Here is a 26,208-nt window from a genome sequence, read left to right on the forward strand (position 1 = left end):
ATCTATCACTGCAGTGTTTAATTGCTATATTGTAATTACTTTGCCACCATGGCCTATTTATTGCCTTACCTCCCTTATCCTACCTCATTTACACTCACTGTATATATACTTTTATTTTTATTTTTTTCTACTGTATTATTGACTGTATGTTTGTTTTACTCCATGTGTAACTCTGTGTTGTTGTATGTTGTCGAACTGCTTTGCTTTATCTTGGCCAGGTCACAGTTGTAAATGAGAACTTGTTCTCAACTAGCCTACCTGGTTAAATAAAGGACTTGTTCTCAACTTGCCTACCTGGTTAAATAAAGGACTTGTTCTCAACTTGCCTACCTGGTTAAATAAAGGACTTGTTCTCAACTTGCCTACCTGGTTAAATAAAGGACTTGTTCTCAACTTGCCTACCTGGTTAAATAAAGGACTTGTTCTCAACTTGCCTACCTGGTTAAATAAAGGACTTGTTCTCAACTAGCCTACCTGGTTAAATAAAGGACTTGTTCTCAACTTGCCTACCTGGTTAAATAAAGGACTTGTTCTCAAATAGCCTACCTGGTTAAATAAAGGACTTGTTCTCAACTTGCCTACCTGGTTAAATAAAGGTGAAATAAAATAAAAAATAAAAAGGCTAGCGCAGTGGCGATTTAAGCATGTAAATCGTGGTGGGGCAAAGAAATACAAATATGCATATTGGCGGAGCCAACAGGTGGCAGAGCGCCTCTCTTATTTGGGGCATAGTGATCATATCTTGGTTTTAAACATTTTAAATGCTTTACTTTTTTTTGCGGTATTTCCGGGGACTTTCGAGATAAATAGGATACTGTTCCCAGTATTGAAACTTGGTCGAAAATATGAATCCCTAGATCACACAGAACAGTGGATGTGGAGGGATGGCCCTGACTGCCGCTCCCGAGTTGCGTGCATCTCAGTGCAAGTGATGTCACTACAGTCCCTGGTTCGAATCCAGGCTGTATCACATCCCGACGTGATTGGGTGTCCCATAGGGCAGCGCCGTAATTGGCCCAGCGTCAGCGCAGTAATTGGCCCAGCGTCAGCGCAGTAATTGGCTCAGCGTCAGCGCAGTAATTGGCCCAACGTCGTCCGGGTTTGGCTGGGGTAGGCCATCATTGTAAATAAGAATGTGGTCTTAACTGACTTGCCGCTAGTTAAATAAAAGGTTAAATAAAAAAATGTAATAAGTAAATACAATGACTACCCTTCCATGAGATGAGGGACACGAGGGATTGAGTCAATGACTGAGTCTCCTTCAATGGGCATCTACCCTGGTTGAATACTCTGAGTCGGTAATCACAATTTACCCACCTTGGCGGAAAACACGGGGGAGTTCTCATAGACCACCAGCAAAAAAAGCACCTAATTACATGTGGCTTATGAGTGCATTTCACACTTCTTTTGGATTATAATTGGATTGTAAGGCTCATATGAATGTCCTGTTTAAAAATCTGTGTGGCATCTTCGCAAATCAACTGCATTATTGTTTAAAAAAATAAAAACACTTCAACCAGTAAAATGGTTCTTTGGCTTTTCTCCAGTTTAAAGTATGTCAATGAGTGTTAGCATTCTAGCTAACAACTCCTGAATTCAAAATTGTTTTTTCTGCAACCAAATATAATATTAGCGAACTTTCAACCAATAATCAAAACAACATTATGAGATCCCCAGAAAGTTTTTTTTTGTTTAAACACATTCACATTCCTCTCTTACTCTGCCATGACAGGTGCTGCAGCTGTAGGCCTAACAGAAACATCCCTACATCAACACATTGCTTTCTTGCTAGATGTACAATTAATGGGGAATTTTACAAAGAAATTGACATTTGTAAGTATTTTTTCCCGACTTCAAAAATGGTCTTCATGGAATCAGAACATACATTTTTGTAATTTCTCTCTAAATAATTGTAATATTTAAAACAGAGAAAACAGAATTCAGTTAAATACAAAATAACATTTTAGAGTTGCTATTTGACCAGGTATATTGACAGAGATCGACCAGTTGATCGCGATCGACCAGTTGGTGAACAGAAAGTTCTAGAAAGTTGAGGGAAGTTCATTCACGTGCATCTTTCTGTGGGGTGATATTTATTCTGCGCTGCTGGAACTGGGGAGCTGTGCAGGCAGTCTCAGGGCCAGTTTAGAGGGAACATTGCTCGCAACATGTTTCATTTTTTTTTTTAAAGTAGCTCTCATGCTAGAAAAGGTTGGAGACACCCCGCTTACCCCTTCAAAGTAGGAGGGTACATATGCAAATAAAAGATGACTGGTCATTGGTCAGAATAATCAGATCAGATTGTGATGTCATGATCTGGGCCATCCCACCTGAACACCTCAAACACCTCTTACACAAAAAAAATAAAATGGCATAATTTTCACAATTTCAGAGTGTTATTAGAACCTCACATTGTGGAAATATCTTATTTCGTTGCATGAGAGCACCAGCTGTTCCGGAAGACTGTGTGAAGACTGTGTGATCACGCTCTCCTCAGCCGATATGCGTAAGACCTTTAAACAGGTCAACATTCACAAAGCCGCAGGGCCAGACGGATTACCAGGATGTGTACTCAAAGCATGCGCAGACCAACTGTCAAGTGTCTTCACTGACATTTTTAACCTCTCCTTGTCCGATTCTCTAATACCAACATGTTTTAAGCAGACCACCATAGTGCCTGTAACCAACAACACTAAGGTAACCTGCCTAAATGACTACAGACCCGTAGCACTCACGTCTGTAGCCATGAAGTGCTTTGAAAGGCTGGTCATGGCTCACATCAACACCATTATCCCAGAAACCCTAGACCCATTCCAATTTGCATACCGCCCTAACAGATCCACAGATGATGCAATCTCTATTGCCATTCCACACTGCCCTTTCCCACCTGGACAAAAGGAACACCTATGTGAGAATGCTGTTCATTAACTACAGCTCAGCGTTCAACACCATAGTGCCCTCAAAGCTCATCAATAAGCTAAGGACCCTGGGACTAAACACCAGGCCGCCCCCAGGTGGTGAGGGTAGGTAACAACACATCCGCCACGCTGATCCTCAACACAGGGGCCCCTCAGGGGTGCCTGCTCTTCCCCCTCCTATACTCCCTGTTCCCTCATGACTGCACGGCCAGGCACGACTCCAACACCATCATTAAGTTTGCCGATGACACAACAGTGGAAGGCCTGATCACAGACAACAATGAGACAGCTTATAGGGAGGTGTCAGAGACATGGCCGTGTGGTGCCAGGACAACAACCTCTTCCTCAACGTGATCAAGACAAAGGAGCTGATTGTTGAACTACAGGAAAAAGAGGGCCGAGCACGCCCCCATTCTCATCACCAACAAACTATCACGGTCCAAGCACACCAAGACAGTTGTGAAGAGGGCACGACAAAACCTATTCCCCCTCAGGAGACCGAAAAGATTTGGCATGGGTCCCCAGATCCTCAAAAGATTTTACAGCTGCAACATCGAGAGCATCCTGACTGGTTGCATCACTGCCTGGTATGGCAACTGCTCGGCCTCTGACCGCAAGGCACTACAGAGGGTAGTGTGAACGGCCCAGTACATCACTGGGGCCAAGTTCCTTGCCATCCAGGACCTCTATACCAGGCGGTGTCAGAGGAAGGCCCTAAAAATTGTCAAAGACTCCAGCCACCCCATTCATAGACTGTTCTCTCTGCTACCACACGGCAAGCGGTACCGGAGCACCAAGTCTAGGTCCAAGAGGCTTCTTAACAGCTTCTACCCCCAAGACATAAGACTCCTGAACACCTAATGAAATGGCTACCCAGACTATTTGCATTGCCCCCCCTCCCCCTCTTTTACACCGCTGCTACTCTCTGTTGTTATCATCTATGCATAGTCACTTTAATAACTCTACCTACATGTACATATTACCTCAACTAACCGGTACCCCACTGTATATAGTCTCGCTATTGTTATTTTACTGCTGCTCTTTAAATACTTGTTACTTTTATTTCTTATTCTCATCCGTATTTAAAAAAAAAACATTTAATCAACTGCATTGTTGGTTAGCGGCTCGTAAGTCACTTTGCAATTCACTGTAAGGTCTACAGCTGTTGTATTCGGCGCATGTGACTAATAATGATTTTATTTTGTCATTATGGGGTATTGTGATGTCATTATTGGGTATTGTGATGTCATTATTGGGTATTGTGATGTCATTATGGGGTATTGTGATGTCATTATTGGGTATTGTGATGTCATTATGGGGTATTGTGATGTCATTATTGGGTATTGTGTGTAGATTGATGAGGGAAAAAAATCAATTTAATGCATTTTAGAATAAGGCTGTAACGTAACAAAATGTGGAAAAAGTCAAGGGGTCTGATTACTTTCCGAATGCAATGTATGTGACAAAATCATGCACAACTTCCAAATTGACGAGATAAATATAGGAGAAGTGAAACTGAAAACTTTCACAGAGAAGAACAAGAGGAAATCTTGCTAAATCTAGTAGCTATGAAAACATTCAGCAATGACCCGTTTCTAGTGAATGTCAAACGGCCTGTCTGGAATAGAGGTCATGGGTGCGCCGTGACAACCACACGGCGAGAGTGAGGAGTGTGAAGCTGTGAGTAGTATTCTGTACTCTGACCTCACAATGTCTGTCTTTGTAGTACCCCCTCATAACATGGACAGAGATGTTTATTGCGGTTGTGAGATCAGAGTAATGAATACTCACTGCTCACTTCTCCAGATCCTGAGAGCAGGAAACCACCTTAACCATTCACCAGCTTCCTGTCAGCGGTGTAATAGAGCAGGAAACCACCTTAACCATTCACCAGCTTCCTGTCAGCGGTGTAATAGAGCAGGAAACCACCTTAACCATTCACCAGCTTCCTGTCAGCGGTGTAATAGAGCAGGAAACCACCTTAACCATTCACCAGCTTCCTGTCAGCGGTGTAATAGAGCAGGAAACCACCTTAACCATTCACCAGCTTCCTGTCAGCGGTGTAATAGAGCAGGAAACCACCTTAACCATTCACCAGCTTCCTGTCAGCGGTGTAATAGAGCAGGAAACCACCTTAACCATTCACCAGCTTCCTGCCAGGTATTCGGATGACTGATGTTGTTATCAGATGCAATATAATAGCTGTATAGATGTTATTTACAAGGCCAGCAGAGCGGGTACAGACAGAGAGGGCTCGGTCATACTCAAGTTGCTTTAGTCATTAACAGCAGACAGGATGTACTGATAGCTACAGTTCCTGTTCAGCACCTACAGTCCATTCGGAAAGTATTCAGACCCCTTGACTTTTCCCACATTTTGTTACGTTACAGTCCTTATTCTAAAATTGATTAAATAAAAAATGTAATCACAATACCCCGTAACGACAAAGCAAAACAGGTTTTTAAGAAATGTTTGCAAATGTATTAAAAATAAAAAACAGAAATATCTTATTTACACAAGTATTCAGACCCTTTGCTATGAGACTCGAAATTGAGCTCAGGTACATCTTGTTTCCATTGATCATCCTTGAGATGTTTCTACAACTTGATTGGAGTCCACCTGTGGTAAATTCAATAGATTGGACATGATTTGGAAAGGCACACACCTGTCAAAGAAATTTTCCGTGGAGCTCCGAGACAGGATTGTGTCGAGGCACAGATCTGGGGAAGGGTACCAAAACATTTCTCCAGCATTGAAGCTCCCCAAGAACACAGTGGCCTCCATCATTCTTAAATGGATGAAGTTTGGAACCACCAAGAGTCTTCGTAGAGCTGGCCGCCCGGCCAAACTGAGCAATCTGGGGAGAAGGGCCTTGGTCAGGGAGGTGACCAAGAACCCGATGGTCACTCTGACAGAGCTCCAGAGTTACTCAGATTCAGATCAACTTTATTATCCCACCAGGGGGGAAATTAATTTGGTCATGTGCTTGAAAAGACGGTACATAAAATATGAAAACACAGAAACTACACAATATAATTAAATCAAAGTGTAATAGCTACACATTTAAAGTGAAATATGCTGTATTTTCTTGAGGGACCAACAGACTATAAATTATACAGCCTGTTGGAATAAAATAGTCCCCATTTTCTACTGAAGAAGTCTCTTGTCCGGCTGCTGTTGTGACTGAATTTTGAGTGAAGGGGATGATGAGTACTGTCCTGTAAAATACTTTCAAGTTTTAGGAGGTTTTTGTGTACACGTTGGTGGCTGATTCTTGATCTATACCAATGATCCTTCCCCCCCGTCTTAATCAACGGCTGAAGCTTCACTTGGTCTTGCACTCTCATGTTTCCCGAACACGCATATCAGACTAAAGGACAGCACTCTCTGCAGGACAGATTTATAGAACATTTGTAAGATATGGCGGTAGACATTAAAATGGTTCAGTTTGTGTAAAAAAAACACACAAAAAAAACAGTCTCTATAACAGTTCCTTTGTCTTTGCAAAGGCACAATGCTTGAATTTCAGTTTATTGTCTATTTCGATTCCCAGGTATTTATATGTAGTCAATCTATTGACTGGTTCCCCCCCATTGATCTTCATCATAGGGGGTAGTGGAGTTTTGTTCCTTCTGAAATCAATTTCTATCTCTTTTGTTTTCTTAACGTTCATTTCAAGAAAGTTATCTGCACACCACTGGATGAATTTTGCAGTTTCTCGGTCAAAAACCTTGAAGAGAGACTTGGTCTTTGGTGAAGGAAACCCACAACTGTCATCGGCATATTAAAAAAAAATGGTGGGCTGCATCAGATGCTTGACAATCCTTTGCGTACAGTATCGGTGAAAGAACGCAACCTTGAGGGGCTCCCGTATTCACCGTTCTAGATGCAGAGATGGCAGAGGTATACTTCTCTTGTTGAGTACGGTTCACAAGGAAACTATTCATCCACTTGATCAGTAGAGAGTTGACACACAAATTCACCAGCTTATCCACCACTAGGTGGGGTTGGATGGTGTTAAATGCGCTACTCAAGTCAATGAATACAATTTTCAGTAGGCTATTTGCCTTTTCTAAATGTTGGTAGATATTGTTCAGCGTGACCAGTAACGCATCATCAACACCCCTGGAGACACGGTAGGCCAATTGGTTTGAGTCTAATTAGGATGAGAGACCAGAGCGAATTTGTTTTTGAATAATTTTTTCAGAACACTACCTAGGTACAGATGTCAGGGCTACAGGACAGCATACCACCCTGCAGGGCGAAATACAAATGTCAGGGCTACATCTCTGTAACAGACATACAAATCATTAAAATCCAGACAGAAAATATACTTGCAATAAAAGTTAACTTCTATGGGCTACGTGGGATGCTAGCGTCCCACCTGCGGGACACAGTAAAATATCAGGGCGGCAAATTCAAAAACAACAAAATGTCATAATTCAACTTTCTCAAACATACGACTATTTTACACCATTTTAAAGATACACGTCTCCTTGATGTAACCACATTGTCCGATTTCAAAAAGGCTTTACAGCGAAAGAAAAACATTAGATTATGTTAGGAGAGTACATAGACAAAAATAATCACACAGCCATTTTCCAAGCAAGGACATGCGTCAATAAAACCCAAAACACAGCGAAATGAAGCACTAACCTTTGACGATCTTCATCAGATGACACTCCTAGGACATTATGTTACACAATACATGTATGTTTTGTTCGATAAAGTTCATATTTATATCCAAAAACAGCATTTTACATTGGCGCGTGATGTTGAGAAAATGTATTCCCACCAAAACAGCCGGTGAATGTGCACATCAATTTACAAAAATACTCATCATAAACGTTGACAAAATATATAACAATTATTTAAAGAATTATAGATACACTACCCCTGGATGCAACGGCTGTGTCAGATTTTAAAATAGCTTTACGGAGAAAGCACATTTTTCAATATTCTGAGTACATAGCTCAGCCATCACGGGTGAGCTATACAGACACCCGCCAAGTTCAGGGCAACCTAAACTCAGAATTAGTATTAGAAATATTCTCTTACCTTTGCTGATCTTCGTCAGAATGCACTCCCAGGACTGCTACTTCCACAAGAAATGTTGTTTTTGTTCCAAATAATCCATATTTATGTCCAAATACCTCCGTTTTGTTCGTTGCGTTCAGAGCACTATCCAAAGGCATAACGGCGCGAGCGGAACCAGAGACGAAAAGTCAAAATGTTCCATTACCGTACTTAGAAGCATGTCAAACGCTGTTTAAAATCAATCTTTATGATATTTTTAACGTACAATTGCGATAATATTCCAACCGGACAATAGCGTATTCATTCAAGGAGAAAAAGAAGGAACAGCATGCTCGCGTGACCGCACATATCCAATCCCTTTGTTGCCAGGCAGTCCACTCAGAAACTGAGCTCCTATTATCTGCCCAGTGACAGGAGAATGCTCAATCCACTTTCTGAAGGCTTTAGACAGCCAATGGAAGCCTTAGGAAGTGCAACGTAACCCCACGGATACTGTAGTTTCGAAAGGGACTAGAAAGAAGAACTACAATTCTCAGATCCTCCACTTCCTGGTTAACTTTTTCTCAGGTTTTTGCCTGCCATATGAGTTCTGTTATACTCACAGACACCATTCAAACAGTTTTAGAAACTTCAGAGTGTTTTCTATCCAAATCTACTAATAATATGCATATTCTAGTTTCTGGGCCAGAGCAGTAACCTGTTTAAATTGGGTACATTTTTCATCCGGCCCGTGAAAATACTGCCCCCTAGCCTAGACAGGTTTTAAAGACAACTTCATTTTGGTACACTTATTTTACAAAAAAAAGAAAAATAATACAAATCACATACAAATCATTAAAATCCAGACGGAAAATATTTACACAAGAAGCAACCTAATATCACACAGTCAACCTCTCATTTCATTTAGTAAGTTCACCATTCTGTCATTCTCACTGTTAAACAGTCTTCAACACAACGGCTCTTTATGTCAATCATTTGATCTGATCAGTCCACGCCAGTTTTGTTTTCTAAAGTAATCTAGTATCATTTCACTTCAACCCAATAAGCAAAAAATAAAAACTGTACCAATCTTCATGTTAAAAATTCAATTAAGTGCAAAGAGTCAAATTCAATATTGCAAATGTGCAGCAGTAAGTCAGGCTTACTAAATGAAATGAGAGGTTGACTGTGTGATATTTGGTTGCTTCCTGTGTAAATATTTTCTGTCTGGATTTTTAATGATTTGTATGTTCTTGTGTAAATAGTTCCTCCACCGCTCAAACCATCTCCTCCTTCCTATAGAAACCAGAGTTAGTATCATCTCCTCCATCCTATAGAAACCAGAGTTAGTATCATCTCCTCCATCCTATAGAAACCAGAGTTAGTATCATCTCCTCCATCCTATAGAAACCAGAGTTAGTACCATCTCCTCCATCCTATAGAAACCAGAGTTAGTATCATCTCCTCCATCCTATAGAAACCAGAGTTAGTATCATCTCCTCCATCCTATAGAAACCAGAGTTAGTATCATCTCCTCCATCCTATAGAAACCAGAGTTAGTATCATCTCCTCCATCCTATAGAAACCAGAGTTAGTATCATCTCCTCCATCCTATAGAAACCAGAGTTAGTATCATCTCCTCCATCCTATAGAAACCAGAGTTAGTATCATCTCCTCCATCCTATAGAAACCAGAGTTAGTATCATCTCCTCCATCCTATAGAAACCAGAGTTAGTATCATCTCCTCCATCCTATAGAAACCAGAGTTAGTATCATCTCCTCCATCCTATAGAAACCAGAGTTAGTATCATCTCCTCCATCCTATAGAAACCAGAGTTAGTATCATCTCCTCCATCCTATAGAAACCAGAGTTAGTATCATCTCCTCCATCCTATAGAAACCAGAGTTAGTATCATCTCCTCCATCCTATAGAAACCAGAGTTAGTATCATCTCCTCCATCCTATAGAAACCAGAGTTAGTATCATCTCCTCCATCCTATAGAAACCAGAGTTAGTATCATCTCCTCCATCCTATAGAAACCAGAGTTAGTATCATCTCCTCCATCCTATAGAAACCAGAGTTAGTATCATCTCCTCCATCCTATAGAAACCAGAGTTAGTATCATCTCCTCCATCCTATAGAAACCAGAGTTAGTATCATCTCCTCCATCCTATAGAAACCAGAGTTAGTATCATCTCCTCCATCCTATAGAAACCAGAGTTAGTATCATCTCCTCCATCCTATAGAAACCAGAGTTAGTATCATCTCCTCCATCCTATAGAAACCAGAGTTAGTATCATCTCCTCCATCCTATAGAAACCAGAGTTAGTATCATCTCCTCCATCCTATAGAAACCAGAGTTAGTATCATCTCCTCCATCCTATAGAAACCAGAGTTAGTATCATCTCCTCCATCCTATAGAAACCAGAGTTAGTATCATCTCCTCCATCCTATAGAAACCAGAGTTAGTACCATCTCCTCCATCCTATAGAAACCAGAGTTAGTATCATCTCCTCCATCCTATAGAAACCAGAGTTAGTATCATCTCCTCCATCCTATAGAAACCAGAGTTAGTATCATCTCCTCCATCCTATAGAAACCAGAGTTAGTATCATCTCCTCCATCCTATAGAAACCAGAGTTAGTATCATCTCCTCCATCCTATAGAAACCAGAGTTAGTACCATCTCCTCCATCCTATAGAAACCAGAGTTAGTATCATCTCCTCCATCCTATAGAAACCAGAGTTAGTATCATCTCCTCCATCCTATAGAAACCAGAGTTAGTATCATCTCCTCCATCCTATAGAAACCAGAGTTAGTATCATCTCCTCCATCCTATAGAAACCAGAGTTAGTATCATCTCCTTCATCCTATAGTAACCAGAGTTAGTATCATCTCCTCCATCCTATAGAAACCAGAGTTAGTATCATCTCCTCCATCCTATAGAAACCAGAGTTAGTATCATCTCCTCCATCCTATAGAAACCAGAGTTAGTATCATCTCCTCCATCCTATAGAAACCAGAGTTAGTATCATCTCCTCCATCCTATAGAAACCAGAGTTAGTACCATCTCCTCCATCCTATAGAAACCAGAGTTAGTACCATCTCCTCCATCCTATAGAAACCAGAGTTAGTATCATCTCCTCCATCCTATAGAAACCAGAGTTAGTATCATCTCCTCCATCCTATAGAAACCAGAGTTAGTATCATCTCCTCCATCCTATAGAAACCAGAGTTAGTATCATCTCCTCCATCCTATAGAAACCAGAGTTAGTATCATCTCCTCCATCCTATAGAAACCAGAGTTAGTATCATCTCCTCCATCCTATAGAAACCAGAGTTAGTATCATCTCCTCCATCCTATAGAAACCAGAGTTAGTATCATCTCCTCCATCCTATAGAAACCAGAGTTAGTATCATCTCCTCCATCCTATAGAAACCAGAGTTAGTATCATCTCCTCCATCCTATAGAAACCAGAGTTAGTATCATCTCCTCCATCCTATAGAAACCAGAGTTAGTATCATCTCCTCCATCCTATAGAAACCAGAGTTAGTATCATCTCCTCCATCCTATAGAAACCAGAGTTAGTATCATCTCCTCCATCCTATAGAAACCAGAGTTAGTATCATCTCCTCCATCCTATAGAAACCAGAGTTAGTATCATCTCCTCCATCCTATAGAAACCAGAGTTAGTATCATCTCCTCCATCCTATAGAAACCAGAGTTAGTATCATCTCCTCCATCCTATAGAAACCAGAGTTAGTATCATCTCCTCCATCCTATAGAAACCAGAGTTAGTATCATCTCCTCCATCCTATAGAAACCAGAGTTAGTATCATCTCCTCCATCCTATAGAAACCAGAGTTAGTATCATCTCCTCCATCCTATAGAAACCAGAGTTAGTATCATCTCCTCCATCCTATAGAAACCAGAGTTAGTATCATCTCCTCCATCCTATAGAAACCAGAGTTAGTATCATCTCCTCCATCCTATAGAAACCAGAGTTAGTATCATCTCCTCCATCCTATAGAAACCAGAGTTAGTATCATCTCCTCCATCCTATAGAAACCAGAGTTAGTATCATCTCCTCCATCCTATAGAAACCAGAGTTAGTATCATCTCCTCCATCCTATAGAAACCAGAGTTAGTATCATCTCCTCCATCCTATAGAAACCAGAGTTAGTATCATCTCCTCCATCCTATAGAAACCAGAGTTAGTATCATCTCCTCCATCCTATAGAAACCAGAGTTAGTATCATCTCCTCCATCCTATAGAAACCAGAGTTAGTATCATCTCCTCCATCCTATAGAAACCAGAGTTAGTATCATCTCCTCCATCCTATAGAAACCAGAGTTAGTATCATCTCCTCCATCCTATAGAAACCAGAGTTAGTATCATCTCCTCCATCCTATAGAAACCAGAGTTAGTATCATCTCCTCCATCCTATAGAAACCAGAGTTAGTATCATCTCCTCCATCCTATAGAAACCAGAGTTAGTATCATCTCCTCCATCCTATAGAAACCAGAGTTAGTATCATCTCCTCCATCCTATAGAAACCAGAGTTAGTATCATCTCCTCCATCCTATAGAAACCAGAGTTAGTATCATCTCCTCCATCCTATAGAAACCAGAGTTAGTATCATCTCCTCCATCCTATAGAAACCAGAGTTAGTATCATCTCCTCCATCCTATAGAAACCAGAGTTAGTATCATCTCCTCCATCCTATAGAAACCAGAGTTAGTACCATCTCCTCCATCCTATAGAAACCAGAGTTAGTATCATCTCCTCCATCCTATAGAAACCAGAGTTAGTATCATCTCCTCCATCCTATAGAAACCAGAGTTAGTATCATCTCCTCCATCCTATAGAAACCAGAGTTAGTATCATCTCCTCCATCCTATAGAAACCAGAGTTAGTATCATCTCCTCCATCCTATAGAAACCAGAGTTAGTATCATCTCCTCCATCCTATAGAAACCAGAGTTAGTATCATCTCCTCCATCCTATAGAAACCAGAGTTAGTATCATCTCCTCCATCCTATAGAAACCAGAGTTAGTATCATCTCCTCCATCCTATAGAAACCAGAGTTAGTATCATCTCCTCCATCCTATAGAAACCAGAGTTAGTATCATCTCCTCCATCCTATAGAAACCAGAGTTAGTATCATCTCCTCCATCCTATAGAAACCAGAGTTAGTATCATCTCCTCCATCCTATAGAAACCAGAGTTAGTATCATCTCCTCCATCCTATAGAAACCAGAGTTAGTATCATCTCCTCCATCCTATAGAAACCAGAGTTAGTATCATCTCCTCCATCCTATAGAAACCAGAGTTAGTATCATCTCCTCCATCCTATAGAAACCAGAGTTAGTATCATCTCCTCCATCCTATAGAAACCAGAGTTAGTATCATCTCCTCCATCCTATAGAAACCAGAGTTAGTATCATCTCCTCCATCCTATAGAAACCAGAGTTAGTATCATCTCCTCCATCCTATAGAAACCAGAGTTAGTATCATCTCCTCCATCCTATAGAAACCAGAGTTAGTATCATCTCCTCCATCCTATAGAAACCAGAGTTAGTATCATCTCCTCCATCCTATAGAAACCAGAGTTAGTATCATCTCCTCCATCCTATAGAAACCAGAGTTAGTATCATCTCCTCCATCCTATAGAAACCAGAGTTAGTATCATCTCCTCCATCCTATAGAAACCAGAGTTAGTATCATCTCCTCCATCCTATAGAAACCAGAGTTAGTATCATCTCCTCCATCCTATAGAAACCAGAGTTAGTATCATCTCCTCCATCCTATAGAAACCAGAGTTAGTATCATCTCCTCCATCCTATAGAAACCAGAGTTAGTATCATCTCCTCCATCCTATAGAAACCAGAGTTAGTATCATCTCCTCCATCCTATAGAAACCAGAGTTAGTATCATCTCCTCCATCCTATAGAAACCAGAGTTAGTATCATCTCCTCCATCCTATAGAAACCAGAGTTAGTATCATCTCCTCCATCCTATAGAAACCAGAGTTAGTATCATCTCCTCCATCCTATAGAAACCAGAGTTAGTATCATCTCCTCCATCCTATAGAAACCAGAGTTAGTATCATCTCCTCCATCCTATAGAAACCAGAGTTAGTATCATCTCCTCCATCCTATAGAAACCAGAGTTAGTATCATCTCCTCCATCCTATAGAAACCAGAGTTAGTATCATCTCCTCCATCCTATAGAAACCAGAGTTAGTATCATCTCCTCCATCCTATAGAAACCAGAGTTAGTATCATCTCCTCCATCCTATAGAAACCAGAGTTAGTATCATCTCCTCCATCCTATAGAAACCAGAGTTAGTATCATCTCCTCCATCCTATAGAAACCAGAGTTAGTATCATCTCCTCCATCCTATAGAAACCAGAGTTAGTATCATCTCCTCCATCCTATAGAAACCAGAGTTAGTATCATCTCCTCCATCCTATAGAAACCAGAGTTAGTATCATCTCCTCCATCCTATAGAAACCAGAGTTAGTATCATCTCCTCCATCCTATAGAAACCAGAGTTAGTATCATCTCCTCCATCCTATAGAAACCAGAGTTAGTATCATCTCCTCCATCCTATAGAAACCAGAGTTAGTATCATCTCCTCCATCCTATAGAAACCAGAGTTAGTATCATCTCCTCCATCCTATAGAAACCAGAGTTAGTATCATCTCCTCCATCCTATAGAAACCAGAGTTAGTATCATCTCCTCCATCCTATAGAAACCAGAGTTAGTATCATCTCCTCCATCCTATAGAAACCAGAGTTAGTATCATCTCCTCCATCCTATAGAAACCAGAGTTAGTATCATCTCCTCCATCCTATAGAAACCAGAGTTAGTATCATCTCCTCCATCCTATAGAAACCAGAGTTAGTATCATCTCCTCCATCCTATAGAAACCAGAGTTAGTATCATCTCCTCCATCCTATAGAAACCAGAGTTAGTATCATCTCCTCCATCCTATAGAAACCAGAGTTAGTATCATCTCCTCCATCCTATAGAAACCAGAGTTAGTATCATCTCCTCCATCCTATAGAAACCAGAGTTAGTATCATCTCCTCCATCCTATAGAAACCAGAGTTAGTATCATCTCCTCCATCCTATAGAAACCAGAGTTAGTATCATCTCCTCCATCCTATAGAAACCAGAGTTAGTATCATCTCCTCCATCCTATAGAAACCAGAGTTAGTATCATCTCCTCCATCCTATAGAAACCAGAGTTAGTACCATCTCCTCCATCCTATAGAAACCAGAGTTAGTATCATCTCCTCCATCCTATAGAAACCAGAGTTAGTATCATCTCCTCCATCCTATAGAAACCAGAGTTAGTATCATCTCCTCCATCCTATAGAAACCAGAGTTAGTATCATCTCCTCCATCCTATAGAAACCAGAGTTAGTATCATCTCCTCCATCCTATAGAAACCAGAGTTAGTATCATCTCCTCCATCCTATAGAAACCAGAGTTAGTATCATCTCCTCCATCCTATAGAAACCAGAGTTAGTATCATCTCCTCCATCCTATAGAAACCAGAGTTAGTATCATCTCCTCCATCCTATAGAAACCATCAGAGCTCTCTATGGGAGAAATTATGTTGCCATACTTCTTTTGCTCTTCCTAGCCCCAAACATTATCATTCATTTCTTCAAAACGCTGTGATGACGAAAAATACAATTATTTTCTTTAAGCTTAAAGCTTTTTAGCCTTTTTATCCAAGCCTTTTTTTTTTTTAAATGGTTGCTGATAATGTTAAGAGCTTTGTGATTTCTGTCTGTAAATGAAAAGCGCTCTACAAATACAATTTGACTAACAATAACCTGGATAATAGTGTCACGGGATTATGAGGACAAAGTCTGATAAAGGTTGTACAGTTCATAAGAAAGACACATTGTGGTCAATCTTTAGCTAGCTAATGAACCTATTTTATGACTCAGACCAAAGGTTCTCTACATTGCTCTCATTCCAACAGGCTCCACTCCTCAGCCCACACAGGTAAGAATTTCACTTAAATATCTGTAAAGTATCATATATTGTTTTTTGGGTTGACATGTTTTTTAATTCTTTGATATGTCAACAAGTCCTAGTGTTTTTAAAAAATATATATTTATGAGAATGTGCATGACAACCTATGGCCTTCGTGGCTAAAGGAATTTCATAGTTTCTGACACACAGGAAACATTTGTTTGTCAACCTATACTACAAAATATTAATGTCTGTATTAAAGATGTAGGATCTTAATTTGAGCTAGTTTGCTACAACACAAAAAGAATCCTGCTGTCACGTCCTGACCAGTATAAGGGGTTATTTGTTATTGTAGTTTGATCAGGACGTGGCAGGAGGTGTTTGTTTAGAGTGTTTCGGTGTTTGTTGGGCTGTGTTCTTGTTATTTTAGTTCTATGTTAGTTCTAGTATGTCTATTTCTATGTGGTGTTTTATTGGGTTGACCTTCAATTGGAAGCAGCTGTTCCTCGTTGTCTCTAATTGAAGGTCCTATTTAAGAGGGGTGTTTTTTTCTATGGGATTTTGTGGGAAGTTGTTCCTTGTATAGCTGTAAGCCTTACAGGACTGTTTATCGTCGTTGTATACGTGTGTTTTGTTTTGGGTTTTCCTTCTTTCTGCCTAATAAAAAGAAGATGAGTATACACACTCCCGCTGCGTTTTGGCCAAATCCATACGACACCTGCAGCAACAAGACATTATTATGTGCATTATAATTAACAGACATTTTTGTAGGGGTTGATACATTTTTTTCGTAAGGGAAAATCAAGTCTGAGATTTTAAAGTGGAAATTACAAACTTCAGAAGCCATTTTTAAGCCTCAAATACAATACAAGTAAAAAAAAAATGTCCTGCAACAGGGTGATCAAATTAAGATCCTACTTCTGTTTAGCAAGATAAATGCTTGTTATTCAAGGAATTAACTTGATGTATACTCAGACCTGGCCTATTAGCTGCCAGTGAGACATCAATGATACTCCATCAGCTGCATACCTTGCTCATGATCATGATGTTGCTCTACAGATTTCTAGTGACAATTGAGACTCCATCGTTATCCTAGTAAAGCAGCATTTTCCTCATTCCATTATCGTGACATGGAGGAGTAAACGGTTTCAATAGTGATAATCAATCAGGAAGTGCTGTAGTAAAGTACCGTGTCATTCCACTTTGACGCGGTGGAGGAGTAAACACAAACACATAGAAACTAGAGAGAAGACTGTGACATTCCTTCACACAACTTGTGATGTTGATTTCCCGGACAGTTATCTCCTGTAGCGTCAGACAGTTATCTCCTGTACCATCAGACAGTTATCTCCTGTAGCGTCAGTCTCATCAGACAGTTATCTCCTGTACCATCAGTCTCATCAGACAGTTATCTCCTGTACCATCAGTCTCATCAGACAGTTATCTCCTGTACCATCAGTCTCATCAGACAGTTATCTCCTGTACCGTCAGACAGTTATCTCCTGTAGCGTCAGTCTCATCAGACAGTTATCTCCTGTAGCGTCAGTCTCATCAGACAGTTATCTCCTGTACCGTCAGACAGTTATCTCCTGTAGCGTCAGTCTCATCAGACAGTTATCTCCTGTACCGTCAGTCTCATCAGACAGACAGTTATCTCCTGTACCATCAGTCTCATCAGACAGACAGTTATCTCCTGTACCGTCAGTCTCATCAGACAGTTATCTCCTGTACCATCAGTCTCATCAGACAGTTATCTCCTGTACCGTCAGTCTCATCAGACAGACAGTTATCTCCTGTACCATCAGTCTCATCAGACAGACAGTTATCTCCTGTACCATCAGTCTCATCAGACAGACAGTTATCTCCTGTACCATCAGTCTCATCAGACAGTTATCTCCTGTACCATCAGTCTCATCAGACGGACAGTTATCTCCTGTACCATCAGTCTCATCAGACAGTTATCTCCTGTAGCGTCAGTCTCATCAGACAGTTATCTCCTGTACCATCAGTCTCATCAGACAGTTATCTCCTGTACCGTCAGTCTCATCAGACAGTTATCTCCTGTAGCGTCAGTCTCATCAGACAGTTATCTCCTGTACCATCAGTCTCATCAGACAGTTATCTCCTGTACCGTCAGTCTCATCAGACAGTTATCTCCTGTACCATCAGTCTCATCAGACAGTTATCTCCTGTACCGTCAGTCTCATCAGACAGTTATCTCCTGTACCGTCAGTCTCATCAGAAAGACAGTTATCTCCTGTACCATCAGTCTCATCAGACAGACAGTTATCTCCTGTACCATCAGTCTCATCAGACAGTTATCTCCTGTACCATCAGTCTCATCAGACAGACAGTTATCTCCTGTACCATCAGTCTCATCAGACAGACAGTTATCTCCTGTACCGTCAGTCTCATCAGACAGTTATCTCCTGTACCATCAGTCTCATCAGAAAGACAGTTATCTCCTGTACCATCAGTCTCATCAGACAGACAGTTATCTCCTGTACCGTCAGTCTCATCAGACAGTTATCTCCTGTACCATCAGTCTCATCAGACAGACAGTTATCTCCTGTACCGTCAGTCTCATCAGACAGTTATCTCCTGTACCGTCAGTCTCATCAGACAGTTATCTCCTGTACCGTCAGTCTCATCAGACAGACACTTATCTCCTGTACCGTCAGTCTCATCAGACAGTTATCTCCTGTACCGTCAGTCTCATCAGACAGTTATCTCCTGTAGCGTCAGTCTCATCAGACAGACAGTTATCTCCTGTACCATCAGTCTCATCAGACAGACAGTTATCTCCTGTACCATCAGTCTCATCAGACAGACAGTGATCTCCTGTACCATCAGTCTCATCAGAAAGACAGTGATCTCCTGTACCATCAGTCTCATCAGACAGACAGTTATCTCCTGTACCATCAGTCTCATCAGAAAGACAGTGATCTCCTGTACCATCAGTCTCATCAGAAAGACAGTGATCTCCTGTACCATCAGTCTCATCAGACAGACAGTTATCTCCTGTACCGTCAGTCTCATCAGACAGTTATCTCCTGTACCATCAGTCTCATCAGACAGACAGTTATCTCCTGTACCGTCAGTCTCATCAGACAGTTATCTCCTGTACCGTCAGTCTCATCAGACAGTTATCTCCTGTACCGTCAGTCTCATCAGACAGACAGTTATCTCCTGTACCGTCAGTCTCATCAGACAGTTATCTCCTGTACCATCAGTCTCATCAGACGGACAGTTATCTCCTGTACCATCAGTCTCATCAGACAGTTATCTCCTGTAGCGTCAGTCTCATCAGACAGTTATCTCCTGTACCATCAGTCTCATCAGACAGTTATCTCCTGTACCGTCAGTCTCATCAGACAGTTATCTCCTGTAGCGTCAGTCTCATCAGACAGTTATCTCCTGTACCATCAGTCTCATCAGACAGTTATCTCCTGTACCGTCAGTCTCATCAGACAGTTATCTCCTGTACCATCAGTCTCATCAGACAGTTATCTCCTGTACCGTCAGTCTCATCAGACAGTTATCTCCTGTACCGTCAGTCTCATCAGAAAGACAGTTATCTCCTGTACCATCAGTCTCATCAGACAGACAGTTATCTCCTGTACCATCAGTCTCATCAGACAGTTATCTCCTGTACCATCAGTCTCATCAGACAGACAGTTATCTCCTGTACCATCAGTCTCATCAGACAGACAGTTATCTCCTGTACCGTCAGTCTCATCAGACAGTTATCTCCTGTACCATCAGTCTCATCAGAAAGACAGTTATCTCCTGTACCATCAGTCTCATCAGACAGACAGTTATCTCCTGTACCGTCAGTCTCATCAGACAGTTATCTCCTGTACCATCAGTCTCATCAGACAGACAGTTATCTCCTGTACCGTCAGTCTCATCAGACAGTTATCTCCTGTACCGTCAGTCTCATCAGACAGTTATCTCCTGTACCGTCAGTCTCATCAGACAGACAGTTATCTCCTGTACCGTCAGTCTCATCGGACAGTTATCTCCTGTACCGTCAGTCTCATCAGACAGTTATCTCCTGTAGCGTCAGTCTCATCAGACAGACAGTTATCTCCTGTACCATCAGTCTCATCAGACAGACAGTTATCTCCTGTACCATCAGTCTCATCAGACAGACAGTGATCTCCTGTACCATCAGTCTCATCAGAAAGACAGTGATCTCCTGTACCATCAGTCTCATCAGAAAGACAGTGATCTCCTGTACCATCAGTCTCATCAGACAGACAGTTATCTCCTGTACTGTCAGTCTCATCAGACAGACAGTGATCTCCTGTACCATCAGTCTCATCAGACAGTTATCTCCTGTACCATCAGTCTCATCAGACAGTTATCTCCTGTACCGTCAGTCTCATCAGACAGACAGTGATCTCCTGTACCATCAGTCTCATCAGACAGTTATCTCCTGTACCGTCAGTCTCATCAGACAGACAGTTATCTCCTGTACCGTCAGTCTCATCAGACAGACAGTTATCTCCTGTACCATCAGTCTCATCAGAAAGACAGTTATCTCCTGTACCATCAGTCTCATCAGACAGTTATCTCCTGTACTGTCAGTCTCATCAGAAAGACAGTGATCTCCTGTACCATCAGTCTCATCAGACAGACAGTGATCTCCTGTAGCGTCAGTCTCATCAGACAGACAGTTATCTCCTGTACCGTCAGTCTCATCAGACAGTTATCTCCTGTACCGTCAGTCTCATCAGACAGACAGTTATCTCCTGTACCATCAGTCTCATCAGACAGTTATCTCCTGTACCGTCAGAGTCATCAGACAGTTATCTCCTGTACCATCAGTCTCATCAAACAGACAGTTATCTCCTGTACCATCAGTCTCATCAGACAGACAGTTATCTCCTGTACCATCAGTCTCATCAGACAGACAGTGATCTCCTGTACCGTCAGTCTCATCAGACAGTTATCTCCTGTACTGTCAGTCTCATCAGACAGTTATCTCCTTTACTGTCAGTCTCATCAGACAGACAGTGATCTCCTGTACCATCAGTCTCATCAGACAGTTATCTCCTGTACCATCAGTCTCATCAGACAGACAGTTATCTCCTGTACTGTCAGTCTCATCAGACAGACAGTTATCTCCTGTACCATCAGTCTCATCAGACAGACAGTGATCTCCTGTACCGTCAGTCTCATCAGACAGACAGTTATCTCCTGTACTGTCAGTCTCATCAGACAGTTATCTCCTGTACCATCAGTCTCATCAGACAGACAGTGATCTCCTGTACCATCAGACAGTTATCTCCTGTAGCGTCAGTCTCATCAGACAGACAGTTATCTCCTGTACCGTCAGTCTCATCAGACAGACAGTGATCTCCTGTACCATCAGTCTCATCAGACAGACAGTTATCTCCTGTACCGTCAGTCTCATCAGACAGACAGTGATCTCCTGTACCGTCAGTCTCATCAAACAGACAGTTATCTCCTGTACCGTCAGTCTCATCAGACAGTTATCTCCTGTAGCATCAGTCTCATCAGACAGACAGTTATCTCCTGTACCATCAGTCTCATCAGACAGACAGTTATCTCCTGTACCATCAGTCTCATCAGACAGTTATCTCCTGTACCGTCAGTCTCATCAGACAGACAGTTATCTCCTGTACAAGCAGTGTCATCGTTGCTTTACAGAGAGATGGGAAGCAGGAAGGAAACCCTGTGTTATTACTATGTTTCTGTTTGTCTTCAGTATGATCTGAATTCTCAATAGCTTTTCATGGTATTTATTATCTTTCACATTATTCACTGAAGGTAAAGAACATGGCTGTACGTGAACTACTGCTAGTGTGGCTGGCGAGCACACTGCTGACTACTGGAGTAGCTGGGACTGAGGGCCAACTGCTGACTACTGGAGTAGCTGGGACTGAGGACCAACTGGTGACTACTGGAGTAGCTGGGACTGAGGACCAACTGGTGACTACTGGAGTAGCTGGGACTGAGGACCAACTGGTGACTACTGAGAGGGAAACTATGAACTGCTTAGTGAGAGGGAAACTATGAACTGCTTAATGAGAGGGAAACTATGAACTGCTTAATGAGAGGAGGGAAACTATGAACTGCTTAATGAGAGGAGGGAAACTATGAACTGCTTAATGAGAGGGAAACTATGAACTGCTTAGTGAGAGGAGGGAAACTATGAACTGCTTAATGAGAGGAGGGAAACTATGAACTGCTTAGTGAGAGGAGGGAAACTATGAACTGCTTAATGAGAGGAGGGAAACTATGAACTGCTTAGTGAGAGGAGGGAAACTATGAACTGCTTAATGAGAGGAGGGAAACTATGAACTGCTTAGTGAGAGGAGGGAAACTATGAACTGCTTAGTGAGAGGAGGGAAACTATGAACTGCTTAATGAGAGGAGGGAAACTATGAACTGCTTAATGAGAGGAGGGAAACTATGAACTGCTTAATGAGAGGAGGGAAACTATGAACTGCTTAATGAGAGGAGGGAAACTATGAACTGCTTAATGAGAGGAGGGAAACTATGAACTGCTTAATGAGAGGGAAACTATGAACTGCTTAGTGAGAGGAGGGGAACTTTTGAACTGCTTAATGAGAGGGAAACTATGAACTGCTTAATGAGAGGAGGGAAACTATGAACTGCTTAATGAGAGGAGGGAAACTATGAACTGCTTAATGAGAGGGAAACTATGAACTGCTTAATGAGAGGGAAACTATGAACTGCTTAATGAGAGGGAAACTTTTGATGAGATAATAGCATACATCTTGAATAATAACTTCAACATAACTTGTCATCCTGTTTACAGGTTGTGAACTGTAGCTTCAAGACACTGCAATTCATACCTTCAAATTACAGTCAAAACATCACCAAACTAATTCTGAGCAATAACCTCATAGAGCTGTCCAGCGCTGATGAAGCTGCTCTGAAGAACTACTCCAATTTGACTGAGCTCCATCTAGATGGTAACTGGTTGACTGACCTGCCAGGGAAGCTGTTTGAGGCCATGTCAAAACTGGAAGTCCTCAACCTGTCCCACAATAACATCAGTAAAGTGGAGCCGAAGGCGTTGGCTGGCCTGGTTAACCTGAGGGAGCTGGACCTGTCCTACAATCGTCTACAGTCACTACCTCCACATCTACTGGATGATTTAAAGAAGCTGTCTATCCTCAGGCTAAGGGGGAACACACTGCGGGAGTTAGACGTCTCTGTGGAGAGGAATCCATTAAAGGTTCTAGATCTGAAGGAGAATCCCTTGAACTGCTCTTGCGGTTTTCTCAACCGGATTAAATCGATTACCGACTCAAAGGTCCAGATAAGTAAGAAGCTTTTTTTCTCTCTCTGTTTTGCTTGTAATCCCCATTGGTCTATTTTTTCCATACAAATGCCTGGCTGTGGTCCTTACTTACACCATGCTGACATCTACTGACACCCAATGTTTAAAATATTTTTAACCCCGAGTTTGTCTTCGTTTTGTTAATTTATTAATGAGAAACGGGAATGTGCGCATTTCTTCAGGAGTCTCAAATACCACCTGTGCCGGCCCCGAGGACCTGTCCGGTAAAGAGATACTGGACAACGGTACCAGCTGCTCTTCACGGTCGTCATCGACAACAACACTTCCAACACCTACAACTCAGTCAGCCACTAAGCCAACCTCAGCCCAGATCACTACACACTTAGTGTCACTTGCAGTTATTACAAATGCAAGCCTCGTCCAAACAGGTAAGATATAATATATATTGAATCAATTGACTTGGTGTTACAGTAGAAATAGTCTCCTCTTGTCAACATCGTACGATCGAGACTTTTCAAGCTAAACAGCTTTGATTTGCTGGATGGATGACACGGTTAAAACACCGAATACGGCTATTGTTGAGAACAGAAGCATATGAGAGAGGTTGACCTACAAAAAAAATACTGTCATAGATGACTTCAGTTATGATTCTACGCATCAGTCAGCGGGCAAGGAAACCGTCATCGAGAAGACAAGAGCAGCTGCACTCTAAAGAAACCTCGTAAGAGTTCAAAACGTGACTCCAGGGAGGGTCCGTCATTTATTGAGAGTAAGAGTGCTTATCTAGGATCAGAGTTGCTTTTAAGATCATAATAAATGAGATTACACAGACGGAGGGGGCTGATTCTAGATCAGCACTCTTACCCTGAGAAAGGAGGTTAAATCATTCTAGAACAATGTGGTCTGAGGAGGCCTCATATCCTGAGGAGCGAGGTTGGGGTCAATTCAAATTGTGAAAATTGACAAACATGAAAAAAAAAGAATGAAATAAATAGCTTCTACTTTCTAGTTTATTGATAAGTCATTAAAAATAGACACCCCCTTTTCCCCCAAAAATATTCGAATTGTAATTTCAGTGTACTTCCTGAATTGGCAGCCTTCAAATTCGAATTGAACCCCGCGTCCTCCTGAGGAAACCTCAGAAGAATGTTAAAAAAGGTATATGACCCCTGGATGTTTCTGTTCTGCTCAGGCGTGGACCCAGGCATTGGCAGTAGGGTGCCAGCGGTGGGGAACACCTGGAAGTTTCTCCTGGGTGTGATAGCAATCGCCCTGACTACCTCTATGCTCATCGTGTGTGCCGTCAAGTCCCCGTCCTGGTACAAGCTGCTTTTCAACTATCGGCACCAGAGGCTGAGAGACGAGGAGGATGCTGACATGTACACTACGGGACGATACTCTAGTTTCAGTTTGGACACGGAGCAAACGGAGACCAGCGCCTATGAGCTGGACCACGGGCTAGATGAGTCGGATAATGAGGAGGATGGATACATAGAGGACCGCTATATAGAAACTGGGGTCTATGAAGACAACACAGAAACATAATACTCTCTGAGCTGCTCCCAGCCTTTTTTTTCGTTGTGGTTATGTTTAGTTTGATTTGGATTTCTTTTTTAAGTCCTCGTTTGGACTAATCTTCCAAGAGTCCTGAGTTTGGGTATTGTGACATCAAAATGATCCCTTTCTCATTGAAATAATGGACGATAAATTATTCTATTCTACTCTATTCACTGATAGTATCAGAAGGCCATGGTTGTCCGTCCGTAACCCTGCTGCCACTGATGATCATTTATTATTTGGCCTTTTTGACAAAACGTGCCCATAAAAGTTGTGTACATTTGTAAATATTTGCAAGTTTTGAAAATGTAGGAATTCAGTGAAAGGACCGACCATTTAAGGTGTTTTGAGGTCATGATTTAGGCTACTTGCAAAGTTCTACTGCCGGAGACATAGTGTAGGTAATCCATGTTTTGTCTTATTGAATATATATTTGAGTACTTACTCTCGTCTCTCTGTGAATATGACATCCATAACTTTGGGCCTGTCTGTCGTTCTGTGTTTTCAGCTACAAGAAAATAGTATGCAAACAGTTAGGGTTAGGGCTGAATGAAGGAATGAATATATGAATACCAGGCGGTGATGCAACCGGTCAGGATGCTCTCGATGGTGCAGCTGTAGGACCTTTTGAGGATCTGAGGACCCATGCCAGGAATAGGTTTTGTCGTGCCCACTTCATGACTGTCTTGGTGTGTTTTATTAATTTTTTAAATATATTTTCTAACTGCATTGTTGGTTATGGGCTCGTAAGTAAGCATTTCACTGTAAGGTCTACTACACCTGTTGTATTCAGCATTTCACTGTGAGGTCTACTACACCTGTTGTATTCAGCATTTCACTGTGAGGTCTACTACACCTGTTGTATTCAGCATTTCACTGTGAGGTCTACTACACCTGTTGTATTCAGCATTTCACTGTGAGGTCTACTACAACTGTTGTATTCGGCTCATGTGACGAATACAATTAGATTTGATTTAATAATATTAGGTACATTTCATATTCACAAATGCAAATGGTCTAATTCAAAACCTAACTTTTTTCACTTTATAAATGAATTTAAACGATGTGGCACTACTTTAACTAAAATGAAAAACAAAAAGGCAACTAAAACTTGTTTTATTATTAACATTTGTTTGTTTAGGATTCCTGGCAATGTAAATAGTTTGTATGTAATCTTATTTGCATGTGACTATTCCTATTTTGTTTGTTGATATTTGTTAATAAAAAATAATATTTAAAAAAAAAACAGACGTAACCACAGCAACCGACTATTATCGCGAGACTTTGTGGAAATCCCTGAGAGTAGAGTGATCCATATGCAAAATCCTGATCCCGGTGCCTGAACTTGGAAGTGGACTGAGAAATCTCTGCAAGTCTTCTTTAGGCCAGTGGAGGGCACAACGACTCTACA

General features: G+C 41.4%; 1 protein-coding gene across 1 annotated transcript; it reads left to right on the top strand.

Annotated features, from left to right (window-relative positions):
• The first annotated feature begins 15,867 nt into the window (after window positions 1-15,867).
• On the top strand, window positions 15,868-26,057 carry LOC106572700 (leucine-rich repeat-containing protein 19). Its single transcript, XM_014147096.2, has 5 exons — window positions 15,868-15,967; window positions 21,737-21,934; window positions 22,752-23,262; window positions 23,462-23,668; window positions 24,433-26,057. Exons 2-5 carry the CDS (start codon window positions 21,746-21,748, stop codon window positions 24,783-24,785), a joined length of 1,260 nt encoding a protein of 419 aa, XP_014002571.1. The 5' UTR covers window positions 15,868-15,967; window positions 21,737-21,745; the 3' UTR covers window positions 24,786-26,057.
• Window positions 26,058-26,208: the final 151 nt, after the last annotated feature.

The sequence above is a fragment of the Salmo salar genome, chromosome ssa01 (assembly GCF_905237065.1).
Source record: "Salmo salar chromosome ssa01, Ssal_v3.1, whole genome shotgun sequence".
NCBI lineage: Eukaryota > Metazoa > Chordata > Actinopteri > Salmoniformes > Salmonidae > Salmo > Salmo salar.